The sequence below is a fragment of the Cynara cardunculus genome (genome assembly GCF_001531365.2).
Source record: "Cynara cardunculus var. scolymus isolate 2C chromosome LG 16, CcrdV1, whole genome shotgun sequence".
Classification (NCBI taxonomy): domain Eukaryota; kingdom Viridiplantae; phylum Streptophyta; class Magnoliopsida; order Asterales; family Asteraceae; genus Cynara; species Cynara cardunculus.
This window is the reverse complement of record NC_037543.1, coordinates 16,376,796-16,400,600: the sequence shown is the minus strand read 5'-3', so window position 1 is coordinate 16,400,600 and position 23,805 is coordinate 16,376,796. Positions and strand designations below refer to the sequence as shown.

At 35.1% G+C, this 23,805-nt stretch overlaps 1 protein-coding gene across 1 annotated transcript; it reads left to right on the top strand.

The window, feature by feature from the left end:
• The first annotated feature begins 6,106 nt into the window (after positions 1–6,106).
• LOC112529036 lies at positions 6,107–13,166 on the top strand. Its single transcript, XM_025140116.1, has 2 exons — positions 6,107–6,171; positions 12,352–13,166. The coding sequence occupies exon 2, from the start codon at positions 12,474–12,476 to the stop codon at positions 13,164–13,166; it is 693 nt and encodes a 230-aa protein (XP_024995884.1). The 5' UTR covers positions 6,107–6,171; positions 12,352–12,473.
• Positions 13,167–23,805: the final 10,639 nt, after the last annotated feature.

Sequence of the window (23,805 nt, the reverse complement as noted above, 5' to 3'; positions counted from 1 at the left end):
AGCAACTTTTCTGCATTTCTTCGACTACTTTTTTCAGCTTCCAAAATCGATTGCGTCAATAGAGTTGACTTTCAAACTTTCAAAGTAGACCGTGGATCCCACTAGGTATAATTTTTTGAGAAAGTGATAAGCGGGTTTATACCCCCCTAAATCTTACCGAAAGTGTACGGTATCGGCTCAAGTAATATGTACGGTGAGTATGAGTATCAAACGAAGGGAACTAGGTATCGAGTATCACAATTACTACAACCACTATTATCTGGATGACCAAATTCGTATGAGTGATTGAATAATTAAAAAGATAATTAAAAATAAGGAAGATCTTGAATAATTCCATAAATGAAATGTTCGAAAATTATCAGGAGAAAAGCAGTTGAGAGTTGGAGTTCTAATGGTTTTCTCATAGAACATGTCATTTGCAATAATTATCAAATCATCTAAACTATATTATAAAATATTTGACAAAAACCTATTAAAATCATTTTTTATGTATAAAGTATTGTTTATTGATGCACATTACTTAAATTAAATATTACAAGCAGATTATACGTAAGTACAACTTATTATAGCTTCGTGTTTTAATTCGTGTAACTAATTACAGATAAACATAATTAAATACAAGATAAACATCTCATATTAAATATAAAAATTTAAAATATAATTAGGATAACCATTAAGTTCTAACATAATACTTAATTATTATTTTTATATAAAAGTATATTATCCAATCAAAATAAATTATTTCGTTAATAAAATTAAATTAAATTATAATAAAAAATTATATTAAAGAGATTTCACACAAAAAAACTTTTAAATAGTTAATTTGATAATAATATTGTGTTGATCCCAGATCTCTTAATAACACTTATAATTTAGTTACGAATAACCAAATTATAATAATTTTATGAAGAAAGTTAAGAAGACTCAAAATTAATATATGAATATTAAAGAACAATTTGAGCTTCAAAGGTTTTACTTTATTGATAATAAAACGTAAAACACTAAGAGGATTTTTCACATATGCGTGCTTTTTACAATAGACCTAGTCGTCTATTTATACTAGTTAGCTAATGCTAAGATAACTAACTATTACTACTTTCTAGCAAATATTCTAGCTAATAGATAATGTTTATCTTTTACATGGATAATCATTGTTTAAAAGATAAACTATAAATCTAGCTGTTGATGCGTCATCTCCAGCTGTCATTATTGATGTGATGATTTCATTCTTATCTTTAAATCTTCATTGCACGCTTGGATGAATACTTAGAAAATCTTCTAAGTGTTAGTCTGTYCATCGCATCARTGAATACACTTTCCATCGCATCATCCATCGATCCGCTGGTTGTACTTGGTCCATCGGTTCGATGGTTGGTCTTTCYATCGATGCTCTGGTTAGTCTTTCCATCGATTCAGACTTAGTCTTTTCTGTCTTGATCTCTTCATCGGTCTTCTGGTTCTTCATCACTTATTGTTTTTCATTACTTTTTACATTTTGCACTATGGGATCTAACATATTGATATATCTTTTCACAATTTTATAGTATCTTTAAATTTATATTTTATTCAAAAATAAATACATTATTGTTTTCTCAAAACTACATAAAATCGTATTATAACATTGATAGAGACAATGATTAAAACGGGACATTAAAATCAAGATGTATCTCGCCGTATTAGGTGAGTATCCTTCTAGTTCTCAATAATGAATACACAATCACGAAGTTCAGTATTACTCTCTCTCGAGTTATAACAAAAATTCCCTTGAATATAGTATATTTTATCTCTCGATTTCAATATATGATTTCAAGAATTCATTAACTAACAAGATTGTAAAATAGTACTAAGGTTTAATTGGTATATTTCCATCCAAGTTTTCACCTTAGGCATATGAATCATAAGTCTATTTATAAGCTAATTATCTCGAGAATAATTTATAACAATTTGATCAAGTGTAAGTTCATCAGACTCACAAAAGCATTAAACACAAATTCATATGATTCATTTATTGAAAGATCTAATAAAAATCACAAGGTACGTGTTCATATGATTACGATGCAAAAGTGATCCAACCCCTACCATCTGAAGGATTAGTTCATTTTGGAGGGATAGAAACAAAGTACAAAATGGAACACTTCAAAGGTTTAGACATGTTCTCAACTAATATCTAAAACACAATTAAAACCCACTTTTGATGATGAATCTCCACCAACAATCAATGAATATCGCATCAGATCTTTAATCTTGATGTTACTCTCCGTGTTTTTCAGCTCCAAAATTGCCCAAATATATCTAAAAATACCTAACAACAGCCTCCCTCGAAAATATTGTGTGTAGCCTCCTACAACTAACCTTAGTTGGATAACCTTTTTGATCAAAATAGGTAGTCTCACGACCTTTTCCATGACTTAGGTCGCGAGATTGGTCGCTCGTGTCATTAAAGACTCGTGACCTCATCTCGCGGGATAGGTGAAGTAACTAACTGTTTACCTACTTTTTGATGATGATTCCAGCTTTAACTTCCTTAACAAACCATATTGAGTTCCACAATAGATCCATTTTACTCGAAAAAGCTCCATGAAAGGTATCAAAAACTTGGTTTTCCTCGACTCTTGCTCTAAGATTGATTCCTGTCAGAACTCAAAAAAAAAACTGTTAAAATATGCCTAATTCACTTGGATATAAGAGAAAGCTACTTGGAAAGTGGTGTAAGAATAATATCAAAAATGACGTTTTCGGAAAGCAGCATAAAATAAAGAAAATTTGTTCAAAAATACTATAGTAGACACTGTCTATTTAATAGTGAAAATTAGACCAAAAATGGGTGTTTAAGAAGCAAATGGCTAAGATTGATAAAAGAATTGCAAAATAAAGGGTATGTAATAACTCTAAAATTTAAAGTTACCAATACCGTCTATAATTCGCTATTTAGAGCCCTTGACAGGGGATCTCTAGACATGCGAATTGTAACTTTGATGAGACAATCTTCCTGTTGTTAGGGGGAGGTTTGCACGTTAACGTTGATAAGGAATGACGTGAACTAACATGACATGTACCCACTTTTTCTCATATGGATCCCCTAATGCATATAGTGATAAGGAAGTGTAGTGAATCTTGTGTCTAAAAAATGTTGCTAATCAGTTACCAGAAGCATTTAATGACTTAGCAAATGTCACGAGATCACATATACCTGCTGTAAATGTGTCTCAAAGGATAGACGTCCCTATGAGACGTCATGTTCCTATTGAACATGTTGCATCAGTCATACCAACCATGCAAAGAAAGATATAGTCGATCGTCCAGTCCGCTGCTCTTTCAAGAAAAGAGAAAGACCGGTCCGTTCCAAGGATGTTCTACCTCGGAGGAAGAGAAATCTTGTTACATCCTTTTTGCCACACAATACAATTAAAGATCATAGTGATATATTAGAGGATGCATGTTAATGAAGAAAAACCAATTTCTCATCATCCCAAAAAACCTCGAAATATCTGTCAAGTATGCTAGCTTAGACAACAATTTGAAGCGAAAGGAGACTATCATCAATGATGTGTTCAAATAGGCAATAGTTACTGACATTATGAGCAATGGCGATATGGAACCACGTACTGTTGTTGAGTATCAACGTAGAACGAACTAGCCTCAATGGAAACAAGCAATCCATGATGAATTAGATTCCTTAACGAAAAGAAGAATGTTCAGACCTGTTGCTTCAACACCACCCTAAAACCAATTGGTCATAAATGGGTTTTTGTATGGAAGCGTAATGAGAATAATGAAATTGTGATATACGAAGCTCACCTTGTGATGCAAGGCTTCTCTCAACTCCCTGGAATTAACTACAAGGAGATGTTATCTCGCGTAATGGATGTTATGACATTTTTCTACATAATCAGTTTAGTAGTTTCTGAAAACTTGAACATGCAGCTCATGGATGTGGTTACAACCTATCTCTATGGGGATCTAGAAACAAAGATATACATAAGAGTCCTTGATGGACTTAAGTTGCCTAAATGAAGTAGTTCCCGACCACGAAACACATTCTCGATTAGACTGAGACAATCACCATATGGATTGAAACAATCCGAACAGATGTGGTATAATCGTCTAAGTGAATACTTGATTGGCCTAGGATATTTGAATAATGAACTATGCCCATGCGTGCTCATAAAGAAATTCACTTCAAGATACACGATTATCGTAGTCGATGTGTGATATGAATTTCATAGGAACCTTGAAAGAGTTGTTGGAAACTACTGAAATCCTGAAGAAGGAATTAAAGATAAAGGATCTTGGGAAGATACAATATTGCCTCAGCCTATAGATCGAGCACCATAGAGATGAGATTTTAATCCATCAAGAAAACTGCACCAAAAAGGTGTTGAGATGCTTTAGCCATCATTTACGTGAAGTCATCATCTACTCTCATGATTGTCCGTTCTCCAGCTATTAAGAAGGATCCATTTCATCCAAAAAAAGACGATAAAGAAATATTAAGCCCTGAGTATTCATATATGGGTGCAGTATGCTCATTATTGTGTGTGGCCCAATATAGTAGACCGAACATCTTGTTTATTGTAAATTGTCTTGCTTGACGTATCAACGTGCCAACACCCGCCACTGGAATGGCATCAAAGACACTTTATGTTACCTTAAGGATACTATGTATATGGGTTTCTTTTATCCCTACACGTCATCGAGTGCAGATACCCCAGTTGTCATTTATGAGGATAACATTAATGTTATTGATCAAGAGAAACATGGTTACATTAAAGGAAATACCACTAAACACATCTCCCTAAAGTTGCTTTTTGCACATGAACAACAAGCACTTCAAGAAATTGAAGTACGAAAAAAAAAATCATGCAAACTTGCTCACCAAGTCAATGCCAAAGTATTCATTCCAAAAACACGTCAAAGCAGTTGAACTTAGGAAACTCTTTAAGCTACTTTAAATGGCATATATCATGCACCATGTTGTGTGCAAGTGAGGATTCCATCTTGGGGTATGCTTAGCACCATGTTGTGTGAATCTTCACATATACTTGACATCATATAGTATGCATGTGAGGGGGAGCATCCTGTTGAATGCTAGTGTGCTCTTTTTATCTTTAGTTCAAGGGTTTGTCCCACTGGGTTTACCTTGACAAAGTTCTTTTTAACGAGACACAAATTTGATTCCCTTCTCACAAAGTATTACCGAAATTAAGGGGAGTATCTAGTAGCATACTTCTAACCATTGTGCATTATTTTATCCTTCAATTTAAAGTTTTTTCCCATTGGGTTTTGTCTAACAAGGTTCTAATGAGGCACACTACTACTAACCTTGTGTACTCTTTTGTCCTTCGGCTAAATTTTTCCCACCGAGTTTTCTTGGCAAGGTTTTAATTAGACATATATTCCTAGTCAATTGATTCATACACTTGTATAGTGTTTCGACTCATACAATTATCTCATTGCATGAAGAGCTTTTGACATCTAGATCATACTCTTTTTCCTTCCAGGGTTTTGTCCCAAAGGTTTTCTCCGACAAGATTTTGATGAGTCGAATGTTTGATGGATTGTCTGAAGATACAAGATATAAAATTACAAATGTGATTTGGTGTAAATCACGATACCAAAATGGGAGTGTTGTAACTCATAATTTAACGGTATTGAATGTCATATTTAACACCATAATGACATAATTCAGGTATGGGAGAAACATGGTTATATAACTCTCAATGTTTATTATGTTTTGGCTCAACTATTTCACTATATAAAATGATCTAGACCTCGCTATTATACACACGTATCATATATCAATATATGAGCTATGTTGCTCTTTTTAACCTAAGTGCCTTTTATATTAAATCATACATTATATCATAGCATTTTTAGCAAATTCTTTAAAATAAAGATTTAAGAGTTTTTATTTCAACAAATTCTTCAAAACTTTCTTCAAAATAAGAAAACTAAAATTCTCCGAATTTAAAAACTACCATTGATTGAATTTCTTTCGGATGGTCCACCCAAAACGTAGATGTCGATTGTGACTCCAACAATCACACTACTGTACAATCTTGGGAATATCCATAGCCCAAATCAAAACATGAAAGATCAGAACAAGTGATAAAGCGCTTGAAAACAAAAAAAAGTTTAACCAGCCCTCCAAATTTCTTCGGTTTTGTACTTGTAAGTTCTCTATCCTTCGGCGTTAATTCTTATGCTTTAATCATATATTGTTAAAAATCAGTTCATGGGCAATGAATTCTCGATTACACTGCTCTTCTTTTGTTAGAATTGGATCCGATTGTCGACTCTTGAGGTTTATTTTGTCGTTAGTATGGGTATATATAGTGTTAGAATCAACTAGCTGCGAGGAATCGGTTGATTTGTCTATGGAAGTTCTTCATATATGGTGAACTTACTTGACTTATTTCGACTTGCTTCCCAGCTTTACTGTCCATTTTTATAGATTTGATATTTGTTTCAAAAGTTTGTTCACTAATTTGTATTAACTTGGTGACCAAGTTACCATTAGCTGATTATTCAACCGGCAACTGAAGTAATTTTGTGTGACATGTGAATTTTGGTGTACATTAATTAATGGAATTGATAAATATAATCTTTTGAGAAATCAGAATTCTTTCTCATCACCTTAGAAACTCCCTCAAGTGAGAGCAAAGATGACAATCATGCCCAACTTGCTTATGAGAGATTCAAACATCTTTTTGAATTGACATTTGGTTAGAACATCTCCTAACAAAGGGCATACATATTTTTTTTTGATAAAGTGACGATCAATTTCAACATCTTTTGCCCAATCATGTTGAACTAGATATTGAGCAATACTAATAGCAGGCTTATTGTCACACAACAACTTCATTGGGTTGTTTATTTCAATTTTTAATTCTTTCAGAATGCCTTTAGCCACATAGCTTACTTATATTCATTCAGCCATAGCCTTGAATTATGCTACACCACTGCTTTGAACTACAACTTTCTGCTTCTTCTCCATGTTACTAAATTCACCAAACAGAACTATAATAGGATGTAGTTCTTCCATCTTTCGCACATCCTCCCCAACCAGAACCTGTAAAAACTTCTACCCGCATTCTGATTTTTAGAGAAGAGAATTCCTTTGTTTGGGCTCCCTTTGAGGTAGTGAAGGATCATGTATATTGCCTTGAGATGATATTCCGAGGGACTATTCATGGACTAACTTACTAGTCCTACTGCATAGGCAATGTCACAAAGAGTTTGAGCAAGATATATATCAACTTCCCAACTAGCTTTTAATATCTTGGTTTTGTTTGCAGGGATATCATTTTCTTTCTTTTTATTTGGATTAACATGGTTGGCAACCAAGTAGACCTGTTTCCTTGAGAATATCCAACACATACTTTCTTTGAGAGATAACAATACATTTTGATGACCTTGCCACTTCCATTCCCAAAAAATACGTTAGACTTTCAGAGTCTTTTATTATGAATTGTTGAGCTAAATCGGCTAATTCTGCCTCATTATTTCCTATCATGACAATCTCATCAACATATACAATTAAGGCAGCCAATTTACCCCTGATGAATGTTTTTAGAACATCGTTTGGTCTGAATGAGCTTGTTTGAAGTTATGGTCTTTCATGGTGCTTGTGAATCTTTTGGACCAAGCCTGTGGGACTGTTTGAGTCCTTGCATTCTTCAACCTACACACTCTTCATTCGTTCTGTCGTTGTCAAATCCTGGGGATATTTGTATAAATACCTCTTCCTCTAAGTCACCATTTAGAAATGTTTTCTTACATCAAATTGCAACTAAGGCCAATCTAAGTGAGCAACCAATGACATAAATACATGAATTGCATTATGTGTTGCAACTCGGGAAAATGTCTCTTCATAAACCAGACCAGACGTTTGGGTGAACCCCTTGGCTACAAGTCTGGCTTTATATCTTTCTTCTCGTTGATCTGATTTTTACTCGACGATGAATATCGATTTGCCATCAACAATACGTTTTCTTTGGTTAAGGTGGTTGTGGTTAGCTCCCAAGACTCATATTTCTTTAATGCCCTCAATTTTCTAATACAACCTCTCTCCACTTTGAAACTTTGAGAGCTTCTTGTATAGAACTAGGAGTCTCATCATTAGTTATACTTCTAGTAAAGCCTCTAAAGCTAGGAGGTAATTTGTTGTACCAAACACAGAGTGACAAAGGGTGTTTGGTACATATTCTTACCCCTTTTCTGAGTGCTATAGGCTCATCAAGATAATTCTGAATCAACACAATAGACGCTTGGGGTTATGTATGGGCCGACTCATTTTGTTTTTCAATGTCAAAAGGAATTAGAGAGACACTGTCTGTGGCTCGGGTCAAATGAAGGCATTGTTTGGTCTTGAGGAGGTTCGGTACCTTCCCTTTTTTTCTTCTTGAGTTAACCCAAATTTCACACGTTGGAGCTTCAGTCACAATAGTTTTTGGATCTTTAGGAGTAGAAACTTTGTCATTAGCAAATTCATCATTAGAATTTCCCGTTTGATTCAACTCATTTTTTTGCGAACTATCACCAACTTTTTCTTGATTAATTGTAGTTCAAAAAATAGGGTTAGGTATAACATAACTTTCTTGATCATCTGTAGTTCCAGAAATTTGGCTAGGCATCACATGACTTTCCCAAAACTGCTTCACATACATTTCTCGTTGAAGATAAGTTTTCTCAGAAAAAGGTTTATCTTCAAAAATTGTGACATCCATACTAACAAGAATTGCACCTGAGGTAGGGTCAAAACATTTATAACCTGTTAGAGTTGGTGAGTATTTTAAAAACAGGCATTTGGTAGCTTTAGGGTAATAGGATCAAGTTAAGTTCTTCTGTGATCATGAATGTGAACAAAGACAATAATACCAGAAGAGGTAAATTGCTACAAACTTCTATTGTCAGGAAATAATGACTGAAGAGTTTGAATGGGGGTTTGGTAATTTAAAACTTTGCTTGCCTTTCTATTAATTAGATAGCAAACAGTGAATATAGCCTCTCCCCTAAATCTTATTGGAACATGCATAGAAAACATTAAGGGTCGGGCAACTTCAAGTAGGTGTCTATTTTTCCTTTTGGCAATTTCATTTTGTTAGAGGTGTATCCAAACAAGAACTATAATGGACAATGCCTTATTCTATAAGGAATAGTCCTAATATGCTATCTAAAATGGTCCTTACCATTATTAGTGCAAAGAACCTGGGTTTGGGTTATTATCATAGTATTAGAACTTTTGAAAATATCTGCAGCCTCATATTTTTCTTTCAACAAAATAAATCCATGTATTCCTAGCATGATCTCAATAAAGGTGATAAACCATCTAGTGCTAGAGATATCCTTTACGCGAGATGTCCCATATGTTACCATTTATAAGAGAAAAAGCTTTTGAAGGTTTGACAGGTATGCTAGGAAATATAGACCTTTTATGTTAGCCAATTGACAACTTTCTCCTTGCAAAGAATAAATGGTTTTATTCTTAAATAATGCAGGAAACAAATGGTTTAAATATCCAAAACTAGGATGATGTTATTTAAAGTGCCATAACATTATGTGATCTGATAGAGATAGAAAACTAGTGTACTGAGGATGTTCAATTGGTTTACTTGAAGAGGTATTTGTGTTGAGATAGTAAAGTCTGCCACTTTCCTTAGCAGTGCCAATTGTCGTCCTCAATCGTAAATCTTGAAAGGTACAACCAATAGATGCAAGGATTCCTTGACACCGAGCATCATTGGTTAGACGAGTGACCAAAAGTAAGTTGCATGCAAGGTTCGAAACATGGAGAACTTTATGAAGCATAATGGATGGTGAGATAAAACAATTGAACCTTTTCCTATGATGGCCAAGAGAGATCCATTTGCAAATTTGACTTTTTGGCTACCGGAACAAGGGAAATATGAGGTAAAGTTGTAGAAGGAAAGGACCCAGTCATATAATCAGAAGCCCCTGAATTTATGAACCAAGGGTTATTTTTTTACATGATTACTAAAAAGCTATCGTGTAGGTACCTGTTTGGGCCACAAGAAGATCTGGTGGTATTTTTATGAGAGTTTGTATTCTAATGAGAGTTCCATAGTCGGTACAATTGCTCAAAATGTTCCTTGCTGAAGAAAGACCTATTAGTTGATGAGGTACCTGCAGAATTTGGTTCGCCGATGGTAGTGGAACTAGACCTGTTGTTTGGTTTGAATTCTTGGGATGCATTCCCGTATTTAGTCATGTCAACGAATTTAAAAACAATATCTAGAATTGACAACACAAAGATTGATGGCTGTCAAGACGATTGACGGTGATACTGGAAGGCCTGGGAAACTTGATTGAGGCTGGGCAAACTTGTTTAAGTGAGACGCCAAAAAGAAGACAAAAAGCAGCAACAACGATAAGTAGCAGCAACAAAGATAGGTAGCAGTGGCAGCTAGGATGTGTTAAAAGATGGCAGCAGCAACCAGAAATGGTCAATGATGGAAGAAGACTAGCAAAAAAATTGTCAATCGTCCCGTTGAAGTCCGACGACAATAGACAGTGAACTATAGACGTCAAAGATGAACAATGCACCCGTTGGGTTTCTAATGAGCTAAGGTGTTTATCCCTGCTCTGATTCCATGTGATCTTTTGAAAAAATCATAATTATTTTTCATCACCTTAGAAATTTACAAGGTACGGTTTAAATACATAAAGTTTTTTATTGTTAGGAAACTGAAACTCTAGAAACTGCGATAAAGATGAAGCTAATAAAAGGATAAAGCTAATAAAAAAATTAAGGCTAATCTACATCTTTATCTCACAAACCCACGTTTTCTTTATTGTTCGGAAACTAAAACTCTAGAGAGAAGGATAAGATAATAATAATAAAAAAGATAAAAGGCTAATCTACAACTTTTATCTCCTAAACCAACATTTTTCTTCAACGATAAATGATTTCAAGTTTTCTTCACTAGATTTTAGTATATAATTGATGATCAGCTGTGTTTCATGGGGTTTGAGCTGACTGTAGTACTTGGAACTTGAGCGTATGTGAAAAAAATGTTCATGCTCCGAAGCTTTGATCAAGAAAATGTTACAAGAATATCATTTCATCCTTTAGGTGGCGTTTGGTTCATAGATGGAATCTGTCGGAATTGGAATTTGTCAAAGGAATTGGAATGAAATTCAATCAGGTAATACCGTGTGTTTGGCTGACAGGGATTTTACAACGGAATTTGTCAAAAGGATTGGATTCTGACTCGCAAAATATAGTTTTGAAATTGTAATGAAATAATGGTAAACACCAAGATATCCCTTTTATGACATTTTCACACTTTCTTGCTTAAATTACAAATTACTACATAATGGATTATTAATAATAATTATTAATTGGAGGTCCGCCCGGGATCGCGCCCAAGGTTTTGTAGTGACCGCCGCATTAAGGGATTTACATTGTACTCATTCCAATCACGAGACTCGTTGGTGGTGGCGGTGGCGGCGGTGGTGATGACCTGGTGCCAATGACGGTGGCGGGGGCGGCACCGATGGCGAAATTGTGGCACTGGTGAGGACAGCGATGGCAGGTGGTGTAGATGGGGTGGTGAACTAGTGGCGGTGTTGGTTAAATTGGATTAAAGGTTATTTTTGTCTTTTTAAAATCAAAATCGAGAATGAGAGCGACGAGTGGATTAGGCAAATAGATGGGTAGGATTTTCTTTCTCAAAAGTATGATGGAATGGTTTTTAAATTTGCTGCAAACCTCAAAGAATTTGAATTATGTAGCAAACCCCAAAGAATGACCCAAACACATGACTGGAATTAACATTCCAATTCCTTTAGATTATGTCGTAATCCAACAAACCAAACGCCACCCCAGTTTCCTTGGAAATGTTGGGAAATGAAAGAAATACGAGGATCTGAAAATTTGAGTTATTAGATGTTGCATTTATATTTGTATGATAAGCTTCTTTCATATTGTTCCTGTTCATTATTTTGCATTAGTCGATAATCATGTATATCTTGAAGATGTTCCAGAACACCACCTTTAATAGCAAAACAATGTATAACTTGTGTAGACTAGGGACTATGTTTGGCAAACCAGTTGTTAGCTGAAAACTAACTGTTAGTTGATAAACTAGTTACATTTGGTAAAAACTAGCTGATAAGCTAGATGTTAATGGAATTGACCTAAAGGAACATGTTGAAATTAAGATGTTTTTGTTAGCTGAAAAAGTTAGCTGTTGGCTGTTACCTGATAAATCTATGTTCGTGGAGAAGAGAATCAATTCAGTAGTTGATTTCTCTATTAAAATTAAGATGATTCTTGTGACCAACATATTCTGCATCTTGGCTAACTGAATACTCATCTTGTGCTAGCTCGTGTTTGACGGTTGATTTTGGGTGGGTGACTGCATAAGACCAAGGTGTGCAGTTCTTGGAAGTTCTTTTAAATCACTATCTCATGTTTCTTCCACTTTATGGTTCGCTGGAGGGCTTAGATGGGCATTTCCACATTGGGCCTACACCATAAACTAAAAACAAACAAGGTACCGCCAGTAATGGAGCAATCAGAAAGCGAACATGTTATTGATATCACAAGTAGCAGTGGAGCTTCCTCCTCTAGCTCAAGCGAAGATACAGTCAATCAGTCAAACTCAAGGCTGAATCAAGACCTGCCTTCAACTAGTATGACGGCCCCAGTCTTTCAACATTCTTTTTCTATTTCCAACGGTGGAAATACAAGGAACACATCATTTGGTAGGAGGGAGAGTGGGCATGGTCGAAGGAACCCATTGAATTCTGGGTATTGGATATCTACTGAGATAGTTATAACAGTGAGCCAGATTATAGCGGCCATTGTTGTTTTATGTTTATCGAGGCATGAACTTCCTCAGGCTCCATTATTTACATGGGTTATCGGTTATGCTTCTGGATGTGTTGCAACTCTCCCTCTGCTCTTTTGGCGTTTCCATAATTGCAACCGTCAAGATCCATCCCAGAATCGTCAGAGTTCTGCTCCAAGCAGACTATCTGCTATAACTGCATCTTTAACTTCATCTATACAACAGTCTATTAGGACAATTAGACATTTTTGGCATCCTATAAACCCGATTTTGTTTTTGCTTCTACTAGCTTCATTTCCCCCGGAAGATTTGGGCTTGAATTTTGGAAGTCTCGATGTGGGTGTATAATTGTGCAATCATAATCATAAATTCGGACATCAAAGTTGAAATTCACGATAACCTAGTTCAAATTACTTGAAGTGCTTGAATGTTCTAAAAAAGTAGATTGGTAACACAAATTAGGTAGCTAATCTTTTCGGAAATTTTCAAAAAACAAACTGCAATGTTTTAGTATTTTTACAAGAATTGTGGTAAGAACTAACTGCTTTTGCTCCAGAAATATAAACATGAAAAGCTATTCCAACCTTACCAGGTACAACCTACACGCGAACTAGTTGATAAGCTAGCTTATAAGCTAGTCACGTTTGGTAAAACGCAGTGGTGGACCCAGAAATATTTCCAAGCGATGATACCATTTGAACATAAGGGTGAAAGTTATACAAAATTTTCACAAAATCATGGTAGATTAGTTCTATACTTTGCAAGGGAGGGCTCCCTACCTGCTTTGCTCCTTTTCGTTTAACAAAAGGTATAGAAATCGAAAATAAAAGGTGAAAACCTGAAAGTCGCGACAACAGAAATTCGAACACATGCCTTTTCAAACAAAAAACCTTAATCTGGCAATCTAGACCAACTCAACCATCATAAACTTCTGTCATGAGTTTAGTTTTAAGAAATGTAGGGCACGACGAAACATTAAGGTAGCACCCTTCTGGAATGTAAATTTTTTCCACTATGACAGAACCATACTTAAGTCCGGCATGGGTAAAATGGTACCTAAGTAGCTTTATGGCTTATCAAACTGAGAAAGTAATTTAGCTTATGGATGTGTGTTGTTAAGATACTCAATATCCTTGAAGATACTCGATATCATTGTAAAATAGGAATTGGAGATTATGGGTAATATCTCCTTGTAATTTGTTGTTGTAAATATCTTACGAATCCTTTCCTTTTCTTCCCATATTCTTTGTGTATACCCTTTTACCTCCCTCTTTTGAGACAAGTGAAATAAAGAAAGAATTCTACATGGTATCAGAGCTCGGTTTCGTAACAATCACTAGTTTCGTGGATCAAAATTTTTTGGTACGTTTTTTTACTTAGATCGAAATTTTTGTTCATTGTTTTATTACTTGATCGACAAGTTTCCTTGGGTCGGAAGTTTTCTGCTCGTTGGTTTCTTTGACACCCTGTGAGTGCGATTACTCTCATCTCTGTTCGTCGGCTATTTGGCACCCTATGAGTGTGTCGTTCGCTTTCTAGTTTGCTATTCTTCGTCCTAAGTTCTACGTTCTCTCTTCTGGTTCATGATTTATTGGAAGATGACTGGAGAAGACAAAACATCTGACAGTAACAGTAGTTTATGTGTACCCGAGATGCTTCCAGTAAATGTTAAGATCACCGACAACAAGCTTAATGGCTCCAACTACTTTGAGTGGAGAAAAAACTATTTGTATGCATCTCCAGAGCATGGGAATGGCTTCTCATCTCACATCGGATCCTCCTAAAGGTAACGGTTCTGATTCATGGTTCCAAAGTGATGCTCGTTTGTACTTGCAAATTATGAATACTATTGAGCCTTCTGTTTTGTCTCTGAGTCACTGTGAATATGTGAAGGAACTTATGGATTATCTTGATTTTTTGTATTCTGGACAAAGTAACCTCTCTTGAATCTATAGTGTTTGTAAGTCCTTTCATCATGGAGAACAACAGGACCGATCACTCACTACGTATGTCATGGAGTTCAAGAAAGTGTATAAGGAGCTTAACTCTCTTCTTCCATTAAGTGCTGATGTCAAAGCCATGCAGACTCAAAGGAACAAGTGGTTGTTATCAGTTTCTTGACTGGTTTGCGACCAGAATTTGACTCTATTAGATATCAGTTCTTGAATGAATCTGCTATTCCTTCTCTTTAAGAAACATTTGCCCGTGTTCTTAGGAATGAGAATCTTCAAGCTTCTCAAACTTCTAATCACAACAGTTTTCTAGTTGGTCTAGGGGGATTTTGTGGTGGCTACCCAAGAGGATTTCGTGAGGGTCATTGTGGTGGCTCTAGAGGTGGCCACAGTGACCAAACAACTGACTCATGGGCTATTATTCCAGATTCCAATAATGTTGAGTGTTATTACTGCCATGAGTTAGGCGCACATGTAAGAAGCTTTTGGCCAGAGATCTGAGGAGTTCATCAGCGCACGTTGCCTCTGCCTCAGATAGTACTGTTACTATACTTGCAGAAGAATGTGCTTGACTTTTGGGGACTGAGAATTCCACTGCTCCAACTGCTGCATTTGTTGAGACATGTAACTCTAGTACATTGCCTATTATCTTCCGTCTCCAAATAGGTCATTGATTTAGGTGCTTCAGATTACATGACAAGTAATCTTACCATCTTCTCTGATTTCAATAAACATAAATCCCCATCACATGTCACAATTGCTGAAGGGTCTACCACACCTGTCCTTGGATCTTGCACCATCGATCTTAACCCATCTGTTTTGAAATCTTCCGTATTCAGCCTACCTAATTTCCGTTCAATTTGTTATCAGTCAGCAAAATTACCCGTGCTTTAAATTGTTGTGTCTCATTCTTTCCTGATTTATATGTCTTTCAGGATCTGTCTGACGAAGAGGATTATTGGTAGAAGGGGGGGGGGAGACTGATGGCCTATACATATTTGAACATCAAGTACCTTCCTCATTGACTTGTTCCAGCTCATCGTCTCCACTTGAAGTTCATTGTCGATTAGGTCATCCATCTTTACAGGATCTGAAGAAGTTGTGTCCTGAGTTTTCTTATTTACCTTCTCTACAATGTGAGTCTTGTCAGTTTGTCAAATATTAGCGTATTCATTTAAGTCCTAGAGTCTGTAATAAGTGGGCCTCATCCCCATTTGAGTTAGTCCATTCTGATGTTTGGGGATCATGTCCTGTTACTTCAAAACTTGGGTTAAAGTATTTTGTTACGTTTGTTGATGATTACTCTCACAATACTTGGCTTTACTTTATGAAAAATCGATTTGAGGTATTCACACATTTTTGTTCACTCTATGCTGAGATTGAAACCCGGTTTAAAGTCTCCATTCAAACTCTTCGTAGTGATAATGCAAAAGAATATTTGTCCAAACATTTCGGTCATGTATGATTTAAAATGACATTCTTCATGAGTCTTCCTGTTTGACACACCAGCCTAAAATGGGGTTGCGGAACGAAAGTATCATCATCTCCTAGAAGTGGCTCGGGCTTTATTATTTAACATGACTGATCCTAAAGTAATCTAGGCTGATGCGGCTGCTACCGCTTGTTTTCTTATCAACCGAATGCCTTCCGCTGTCTTGGATGGTAAAAGTCCTTTCTCAGTTCTGTTTCCTACAAAATCATTGTTTCCTGTCGACCCAAAGATCTTTGGTAGTTCCTCTTTTGTCTGCGATACCCGGCCTCACATAACGAAGTTGGATTCAAAGTCTGTGAAATATGTCTTTTTTGGTTACTTTTGACTTCAAAAAGGGTATATAAGTGTTTTCCCCCATGCTTAATCGATACATTGTATCACGAGACATTACATTCCATGAGAATATACCCTTCTTTCCTATGTCCACTCCTTGCAACCCAAGAGATAGTGATGATTTGTTGGTGTATATCATACATGTTCCTGAGTCTACTACCCCATTCGACTCGACACAGACCCAAGAGCCTACTAAACCACCGATAGTTCATGTATATAATAGGCAGCAATGACCTACATCAGATCCCGACCCAACACCATCTTCATCATCGTCTGTAGATCCGCCTAATGATGATCCTCTGCCTTCGAGTGATCCACCACCTTCCGATACACAGGTTCTTCTTGATGTTCCCATTGCTCTTCGGAAAGGTAAGCGCTCATGTACTTACCCATTTATTTTGTTGTTTCCTATGATAAACTTTCTTCACGTTCTCGTTCTTTGATCTCTACACTTGATTCTTTATCTGTTCCTAAAACTGTTGGTGAAGTTTGGCCCATCCCGAATAGCGGGATGCTATGATTGATGAGATGAATGCTCTCGATCATAATGATACATGGGATTTGGTAGAAGGCCGTTAGGAAAAATAAAAGATCTATAAACCACAGGCTGACAAAACTGCATTTCAACGTGATTATGCAGGATAATCGAAGGCTTATTCTACAACAGGTATTTCCTCTTGCTTTTACATCTTTCCTTGTTTCAAAAATATTTTATAAGTTTTTCAAACAAAATAAAAATTTAAGAATTTAATGTCTTTCAACATTAAAAATTGGAATCAACAGATTCAAGATGAAATTCATGAACTTGAAATTCATATTGAAGCTGAAAAAAATAAATTTACAAACTATTCAAAATCAACTTTACGAGTTTCGTTTTGATCCATACAATCAAGGACTTAACAGGTTATCCTTGATAAATCAAAAATCTTTTATAACAAATTCTATAAAGATTTTAGAAGAAAATATTTTACAACTTAGAAGCAAGATTATATCTTGTTGTTAAATGGGTGATCCTATAAAATCTTACAATAAAGAGATAAATCGTGTAATCTCTGAAGTTGATAGAAGAATTGAAGAATCTACCATTCGGTTAGATCTTCTGGATTTTAGAATAAGAGATCCATATACTCCCTATTGGGAAAGATTAAGTCTTATACGAGGTATAAGCAATATTAGAAGTGGTTTAACTGCTCTTAGATATCAAAATCGATGTCTTCTCCGTTCCCTTATTGTTTATTGTTAGGGCAAAAACTTTATTAATAAAAATCTTCCGCATTAAGGGTATAAATATTACAAACTTTATCCATTTAGGGTTTATTGGTATCAGAGCCATGAGTTTAAATCAGGGGGAGAAAATTGAGGAAACTCAATCCATTCAGTTGTTTAGCGACGAAGAAAACGTTTTCGTATGTGAAAATGAAGCTAGTTATTCAGCAGATCTTATGATCCATCAGGATCTTTTAAAAAAGATTTCAAAACTTGATTTAAACCTAGATAAAACCAAGGTTTTCAAGATAGAAAATTCGTTAATGAAGGCTGTTCAAAAAGCTTTCAAACGAAAAAATGAAATTTTCTATTGTGTTTCAACAAAAGAGATTTCTATAGACATCAATGATGTCTCTGGTCAAGTATATCTTCCTCTTATTACAAAAGAAGAAATTGGACAAAAACTTTCAAAAATTCCTACTGACATTAGGAAAAAGATGAATTTTGTGCACATTGGTGCTCTAAAGATTCTGATAAAAGCTCAGTTTAGAAATGGGATTGATACCCCAATCAAAATGGCTTTGCTTGATAATAGAATCAATAATAGAAGGGATAGCCTATTAGGTGTAGCCCAAGGAAATTTAGCATATGACAAATTCATGTTTACAGTTTACCCAGAATTTGGAGTAAGTTTAAAAACACAAAACCTAAACCAAATTCTTAGTTTTGTTCACAAATTCGAAAGAACGGATTTAATGAACAGAGGATATAAGGTTTTTACGATAACCTATCTGCTTGAGTATGCACTCACCAATAGTCATCATTCTATTGATTATAGAGAAAGCTCCACTATTGAAATTGAAGATTTATTTCAAGAAATTGGATCTATCCAAGAAAATCATTTTAAAAAAATCACTAATGATAACACAAACTGGGTTCTTGATATTTCCAAAAACAAGAATCAATATGGTGAAACATCCACCATAAAAACAAAAGAAGATCAACTCCTAATTGATAAACCTAGGTCTTCTACAACAAGAGAGATGGTTAAATCCATGTCTAAAAGAATTGATTCTATGTCCATCCTTCTCAAAGATGTAACTGGACCATGAATTTAGAAAGAATCAAAGAGGAGATCTTTAATCTTTCAAAAAAGATTGATAATATCACAATAAAAATTGACAAAATCATCAATAATAATACAATAACCATTTCTGAAATCGAAATGGCTTCTGCAAAAACAATTGCAGATATTTCAAAAAATATCTCTAAAATATAACTTTGTTCTTGTAATAAGCAAAATAAATCAGGCAAATACAAAGGCCTAAAATACTACTCTCCACCAAATGTTGAAGAAACAATTGGAAATAAAGAGTTAATTATAAGCAAAAAGGAAACCACTCAGCTTATAAACTGGCCATCTAAACAATGAGCCCAATTTATGAACAGTTAGAAGACTTCTTCTTCAACAACGTTGATCTTTGTGATCAAAAGTTCATGAAGCTTATTACTCTAAGCAAAGAAGAATGTGAAGAAAAATATCGAGAAGAGCCTCAGCTTTTCAACGAATATCTTCTCAACACTACTCAGATTCAAGAACCTGAAACTGAGTCAGATTCTGATCAAGAAACAACAACAACTGCGAATATAAAAGCAGTCAAATTTGAAAATATGTCTGAAGACGATTCAGACCATGCAGAAACTTCAGCCACAGGAGGAAGAAGAAAAAAAATACCAACAGAATTCAGAATGCCCATGCATAAAGGAATTCCTAATAGTAGAAACTCTTCTACTCCTATCGTCACTCTAAATCTAGACTGCATAACAGACCTAAAAGAAATCATCAAGAGATGGTCAACAGAAATCTCGTTAATCATCCAAACAAACCCAGATGATTTCGAATCCGCGAAAGCTGTTTTAACACTCATAGATCATAAAACAAGCGAAATAGTACAAAGCCAGGTTAAAATGGTAGAATGGAAACAAGACCTCCATGGTTTAGATTTTTTTCAGAGGAATTATAAATATGTTCTATACCATTTTCCTTGGTAAAGATTATCTAAATAACGAGCTCATTGAAATTCAAAAGAGAGCTGAAAAAGCAAGAAGTATCCTAACAAAACTTCAGCTTTTAGACATCTGTCATTTAGACAAATTCACTTCTATTTAGGAGAAAAACCTTTATGAAATACCCTTCATAACAGAGCATAATCAATGGATTACTGCTTATCTTATGAAACTCCCAATCATTGGAGATCAATGCTTAGAAAGATGGCGAAGAGAATCCACAAATGATTTTTCAAAAATGAGTCTTGCTTTAGCAACTAGAATTGCAAAAGAAGAAATTACAAAAATCTGTCATGATAGATTTAAACAAAGAAAACTTAAAAATATAAGCCTTAGCTGTTGCAAAACTGTCGGAGATTTTCAAAATTTGAATATCGGCAAAAAATCTTCTGATTTTAAGAAAACATCTTACAAAAAGAAACAAAAGAAAAAATTTAATACTTTTTGGAAAAAGAAAAAGAAAAAAATTTCTCCTGGTAAATATTTAAAAAATATTCTTATAAACAATCTGAAAAAAAACCGCCAGACAAAGTTTGTCCAAAAGGTAAGAAAAGATGCAGATGCTGGGTTTGTAGCGAAGAAGGGCATTACGCAAATGAATGTCCAAATCGAAAACAATATCCAGAAAAAATCAGGATATTACAAACTGCCATAGATCATGGCTATGAACCTCTTGAAGAGGTTTATGATGGTGAACAAAATGTTCACAAAATACAAATTATTCTTGTTTACACTACAGAAGAAGAAACTACTGATGAATCAGACTTCAACTGACATCAGTCTCCCAAAAGTCAAATGGGAGGGGGAGGAAGACAAAAACTTTTGTCTAAATCTTCAAAAAACTAAGGAATCGTTTAGAAATATTACGAATCAGAATTCAATCTATATTTCTGGAACACTTAACTTCAAAGGTTATAAGAAATATAAATTACATTGTTATGTCGACACAGGTGCCTCACTTTGTCTCGCTAGCAAAGAAGTCATTCCAGATGACCTCTGRGAAAAYTCCCCAAGAGAWATAAARGCYACCATCGYCGATRRAAAMACKWTAACAATAAACAAAGTTTGTAGAAATCTTTCTATAGAATTTGCAGGAGAAGTTTCTAACTTCCCAACAATTTACCAGCAAGATTCTGGTATCGACTTGATAATTGGTAATAACTTTTGTCAGCTTTATGGTCCTTTTATTCAATGGCCAGAAATGATAGCATTTCACCTTAACAGAGAAATGATTATTATTAAAAAGGTTAACAAAGCCTTGGCAAACCTGGTTTTCTTGAATCCATGAAAAATTCATGAAAAACTTTGTCTCGCTAGCAAAGAAGTCATTCCAGATGACCTCTGGGAAAAYTCCCCAAGAGAWATAAARGCYACCATCGYCGATRRAAAMACKWTAACAATAAACAAAGTTTGTAGAAATCTTTCTATAGAATTTGCAGGAGAAGTTTCTAACTTCCCAACAATTTACCAGCAAGATTCTGGTATCGACTTGATAATTGGTAATAACTTTTGTCAGCTTTATGGTCCTTTTATTCAATGGCCAGAAACGATAGCATTTCACCTTAACAGAGAAATGATTATTATTAAAAAGGTTAACAAAGCCTTGGCAAACCTGGTTTTCTTGAATCCATGAAAAAAGATTCTAAAACTAGACAAATCCCAGTTACAAATATTACCCAGGAAAACTTGAACCAATCTTTTATCCTAGAGATAGAAAAATTCAGAACCATTAAAGAGACTTTAAATAAAGCCTGTTCAGAAAACCCCATTGATCCTCAAAAAACCAAAGGTTGGATGAAGGCATCAATCAAACTTATTAACCCTAATACAGTTGTAAGGGTAAGACCTATGAGATACTCTCCTCAAGACAGAGAAGAATTCTCAAAACAAATAAAGGAATTACTTGAAATAAAATTGATTAAGGAATCAAGATCACCTCATATGTCTCCGGCCTTTCTAGTCGAAAATGAAGGCGAAAAAAGACGAGGAAAGAAAAGGATGGTGGTTAATTACAAAGCCATCAATACTGCCACTATAGGAGATTCGCATAATCTTCCTAATATGCAAGAATTATTAACTCTCTTAAGAGGAAAGAATATATTCTCTACATTCGATTGCAAATCTGGTTTTTGGCAGGTATTATTGGATGAAGAATCACAATTACTGACGGCGTTCACTTGTCCCGACGGTCATTTCCAATGGAACGTTGTTCCTTTTGGTTTAAAACAGTCCCCAAGTATCTTCCAAAGGCACATGCAAAATGCTCTTCGAGGTTTAGAAATTTTTTGCACAGTTTGTGTTGATGATATTATCGTTTTCAGCAAAAATGAAAGAGAACATTACTTTCATGTTTTAAAAGTTTTAAACAACATTTTAAAATACGGGATAATTCTTTCAAAAAAGAAAGCTAATCTTTTTAAAACAAAGATTAATTTTCTTGGTCTAAAAATAGATCAAGGGACTCATAGTCCACAAAAACACATTTTAGAACATCTTCATAATTTCCCTGATGTTCTTGAAGACAAAAAACAACTGCAAAGATTTTTAGGTGTTTTAACTTATGCTGAAACATATATTGAAAAACTTGCAGCCATGAGAAAGCCACTTCAAGGCAAACTCAAAAAAGACATAACCTGGAATTGACACAATCGGATACAGATTATATCAAAAAGATTAAGAAAAATCTCACCATTTTTCCTAAACTTTATCTTCCCTCACAAGAAGATAAACTAATAATCGAGACCGATGCGTCTGATGAATTTTGGGGAGGAGTTTTAAAAGCAAAAACCTCCGATCAAATAGAAAAAATTTGCAGATTCAGTTCGGGTAGTTTCAAAGCCACTGAAAAGAATTATCATAGCAATGAAAAAGAATTACTTGCAGTAAAAAGAGTAATTACAAAATTCAGTGCATATCTTACTCCAGTAACTTTTCTGGTACGAACAGATAACAAAAATTTTACATATTTTCTACGCACTAACATTGCAGGAGATAGTAAACAAGGTCGTCAAATACGATGTCAATCTTGGTTCAGCATATACTCTTTTACTGTTAAACATCTCTCTGGAGAAAAGAACGTACTGGCAGACTGCCTTACACGCGATTTCCAGAACAGCAGAGGTCAGCAATGACATCATCACGCTCCTCTCGAGCCTTATAAAAGGAAATGATTCTCACAACATTTTCTTCACATCAGACTCATCTACAAAAAGAGAGGGGGAGATAGAGAATAGAGAACTTTTACAAAAATATTTTTTGTAAAAATGGATGACCTCAAGACATTGAGGATAAAGAAGCAAATGCTTCAGATAGAGTACGAAGCTCAAATCTCTACGATTGAGCAAAAAAATAAGCTTCTCGAAAGCTTCGAAACGGTAAACAATATACCGGTAGACGAAAGTCTTAAATCAAAGGCTATTCATGAGCAAACGGCTCATGGTAAAGAAACAACAAATCCGTTGACAGCTGATGCTTTACTCAAAAGCATAATTAAGGATAATACTAATCCTGATCCCATGATGGGTAAAACTAGTAGATTGGTTAACATTGATCCCTCAGCTGAAGGACTCAGCAGAATGACAACTTTGTCAACTAATAAATCGGTGCAGGAACAAACACTCGTACCTAGCTATCTGGGAGCCCTGAAGGACAACTCTCAAACAAGATTTTATGTGATCTACCGAGGACCACATAAAGGAATACACACCAACTGGGGTGTAGTGGAGGCCTTCTGTAAAGAAGGAAAGACGACTTCGAAGAAATTCCGAATGGAAGAAGCTGCCAGATTCAGTCTAGCAACATATGAAGAAGGCTCGTCCTCCTCTAGTAAAACTCTTCTCAGACCCAAAATTATGAAGGTTAAAGAAGAACAAAGAAACCAAAGGTTCGTCATACCTAAGGTCATTCAAGAAGAAGTCGAGAATCAACCCTTAACGAT

Excerpts from the sequence above, each read along its gene's own strand:
- LOC112529036 (XM_025140116.1), top strand. The coding sequence starts at position 12,474 with ATGGGCATTTCCACATTGGGCCTACACCATAAACTAAAAACAAACAAG.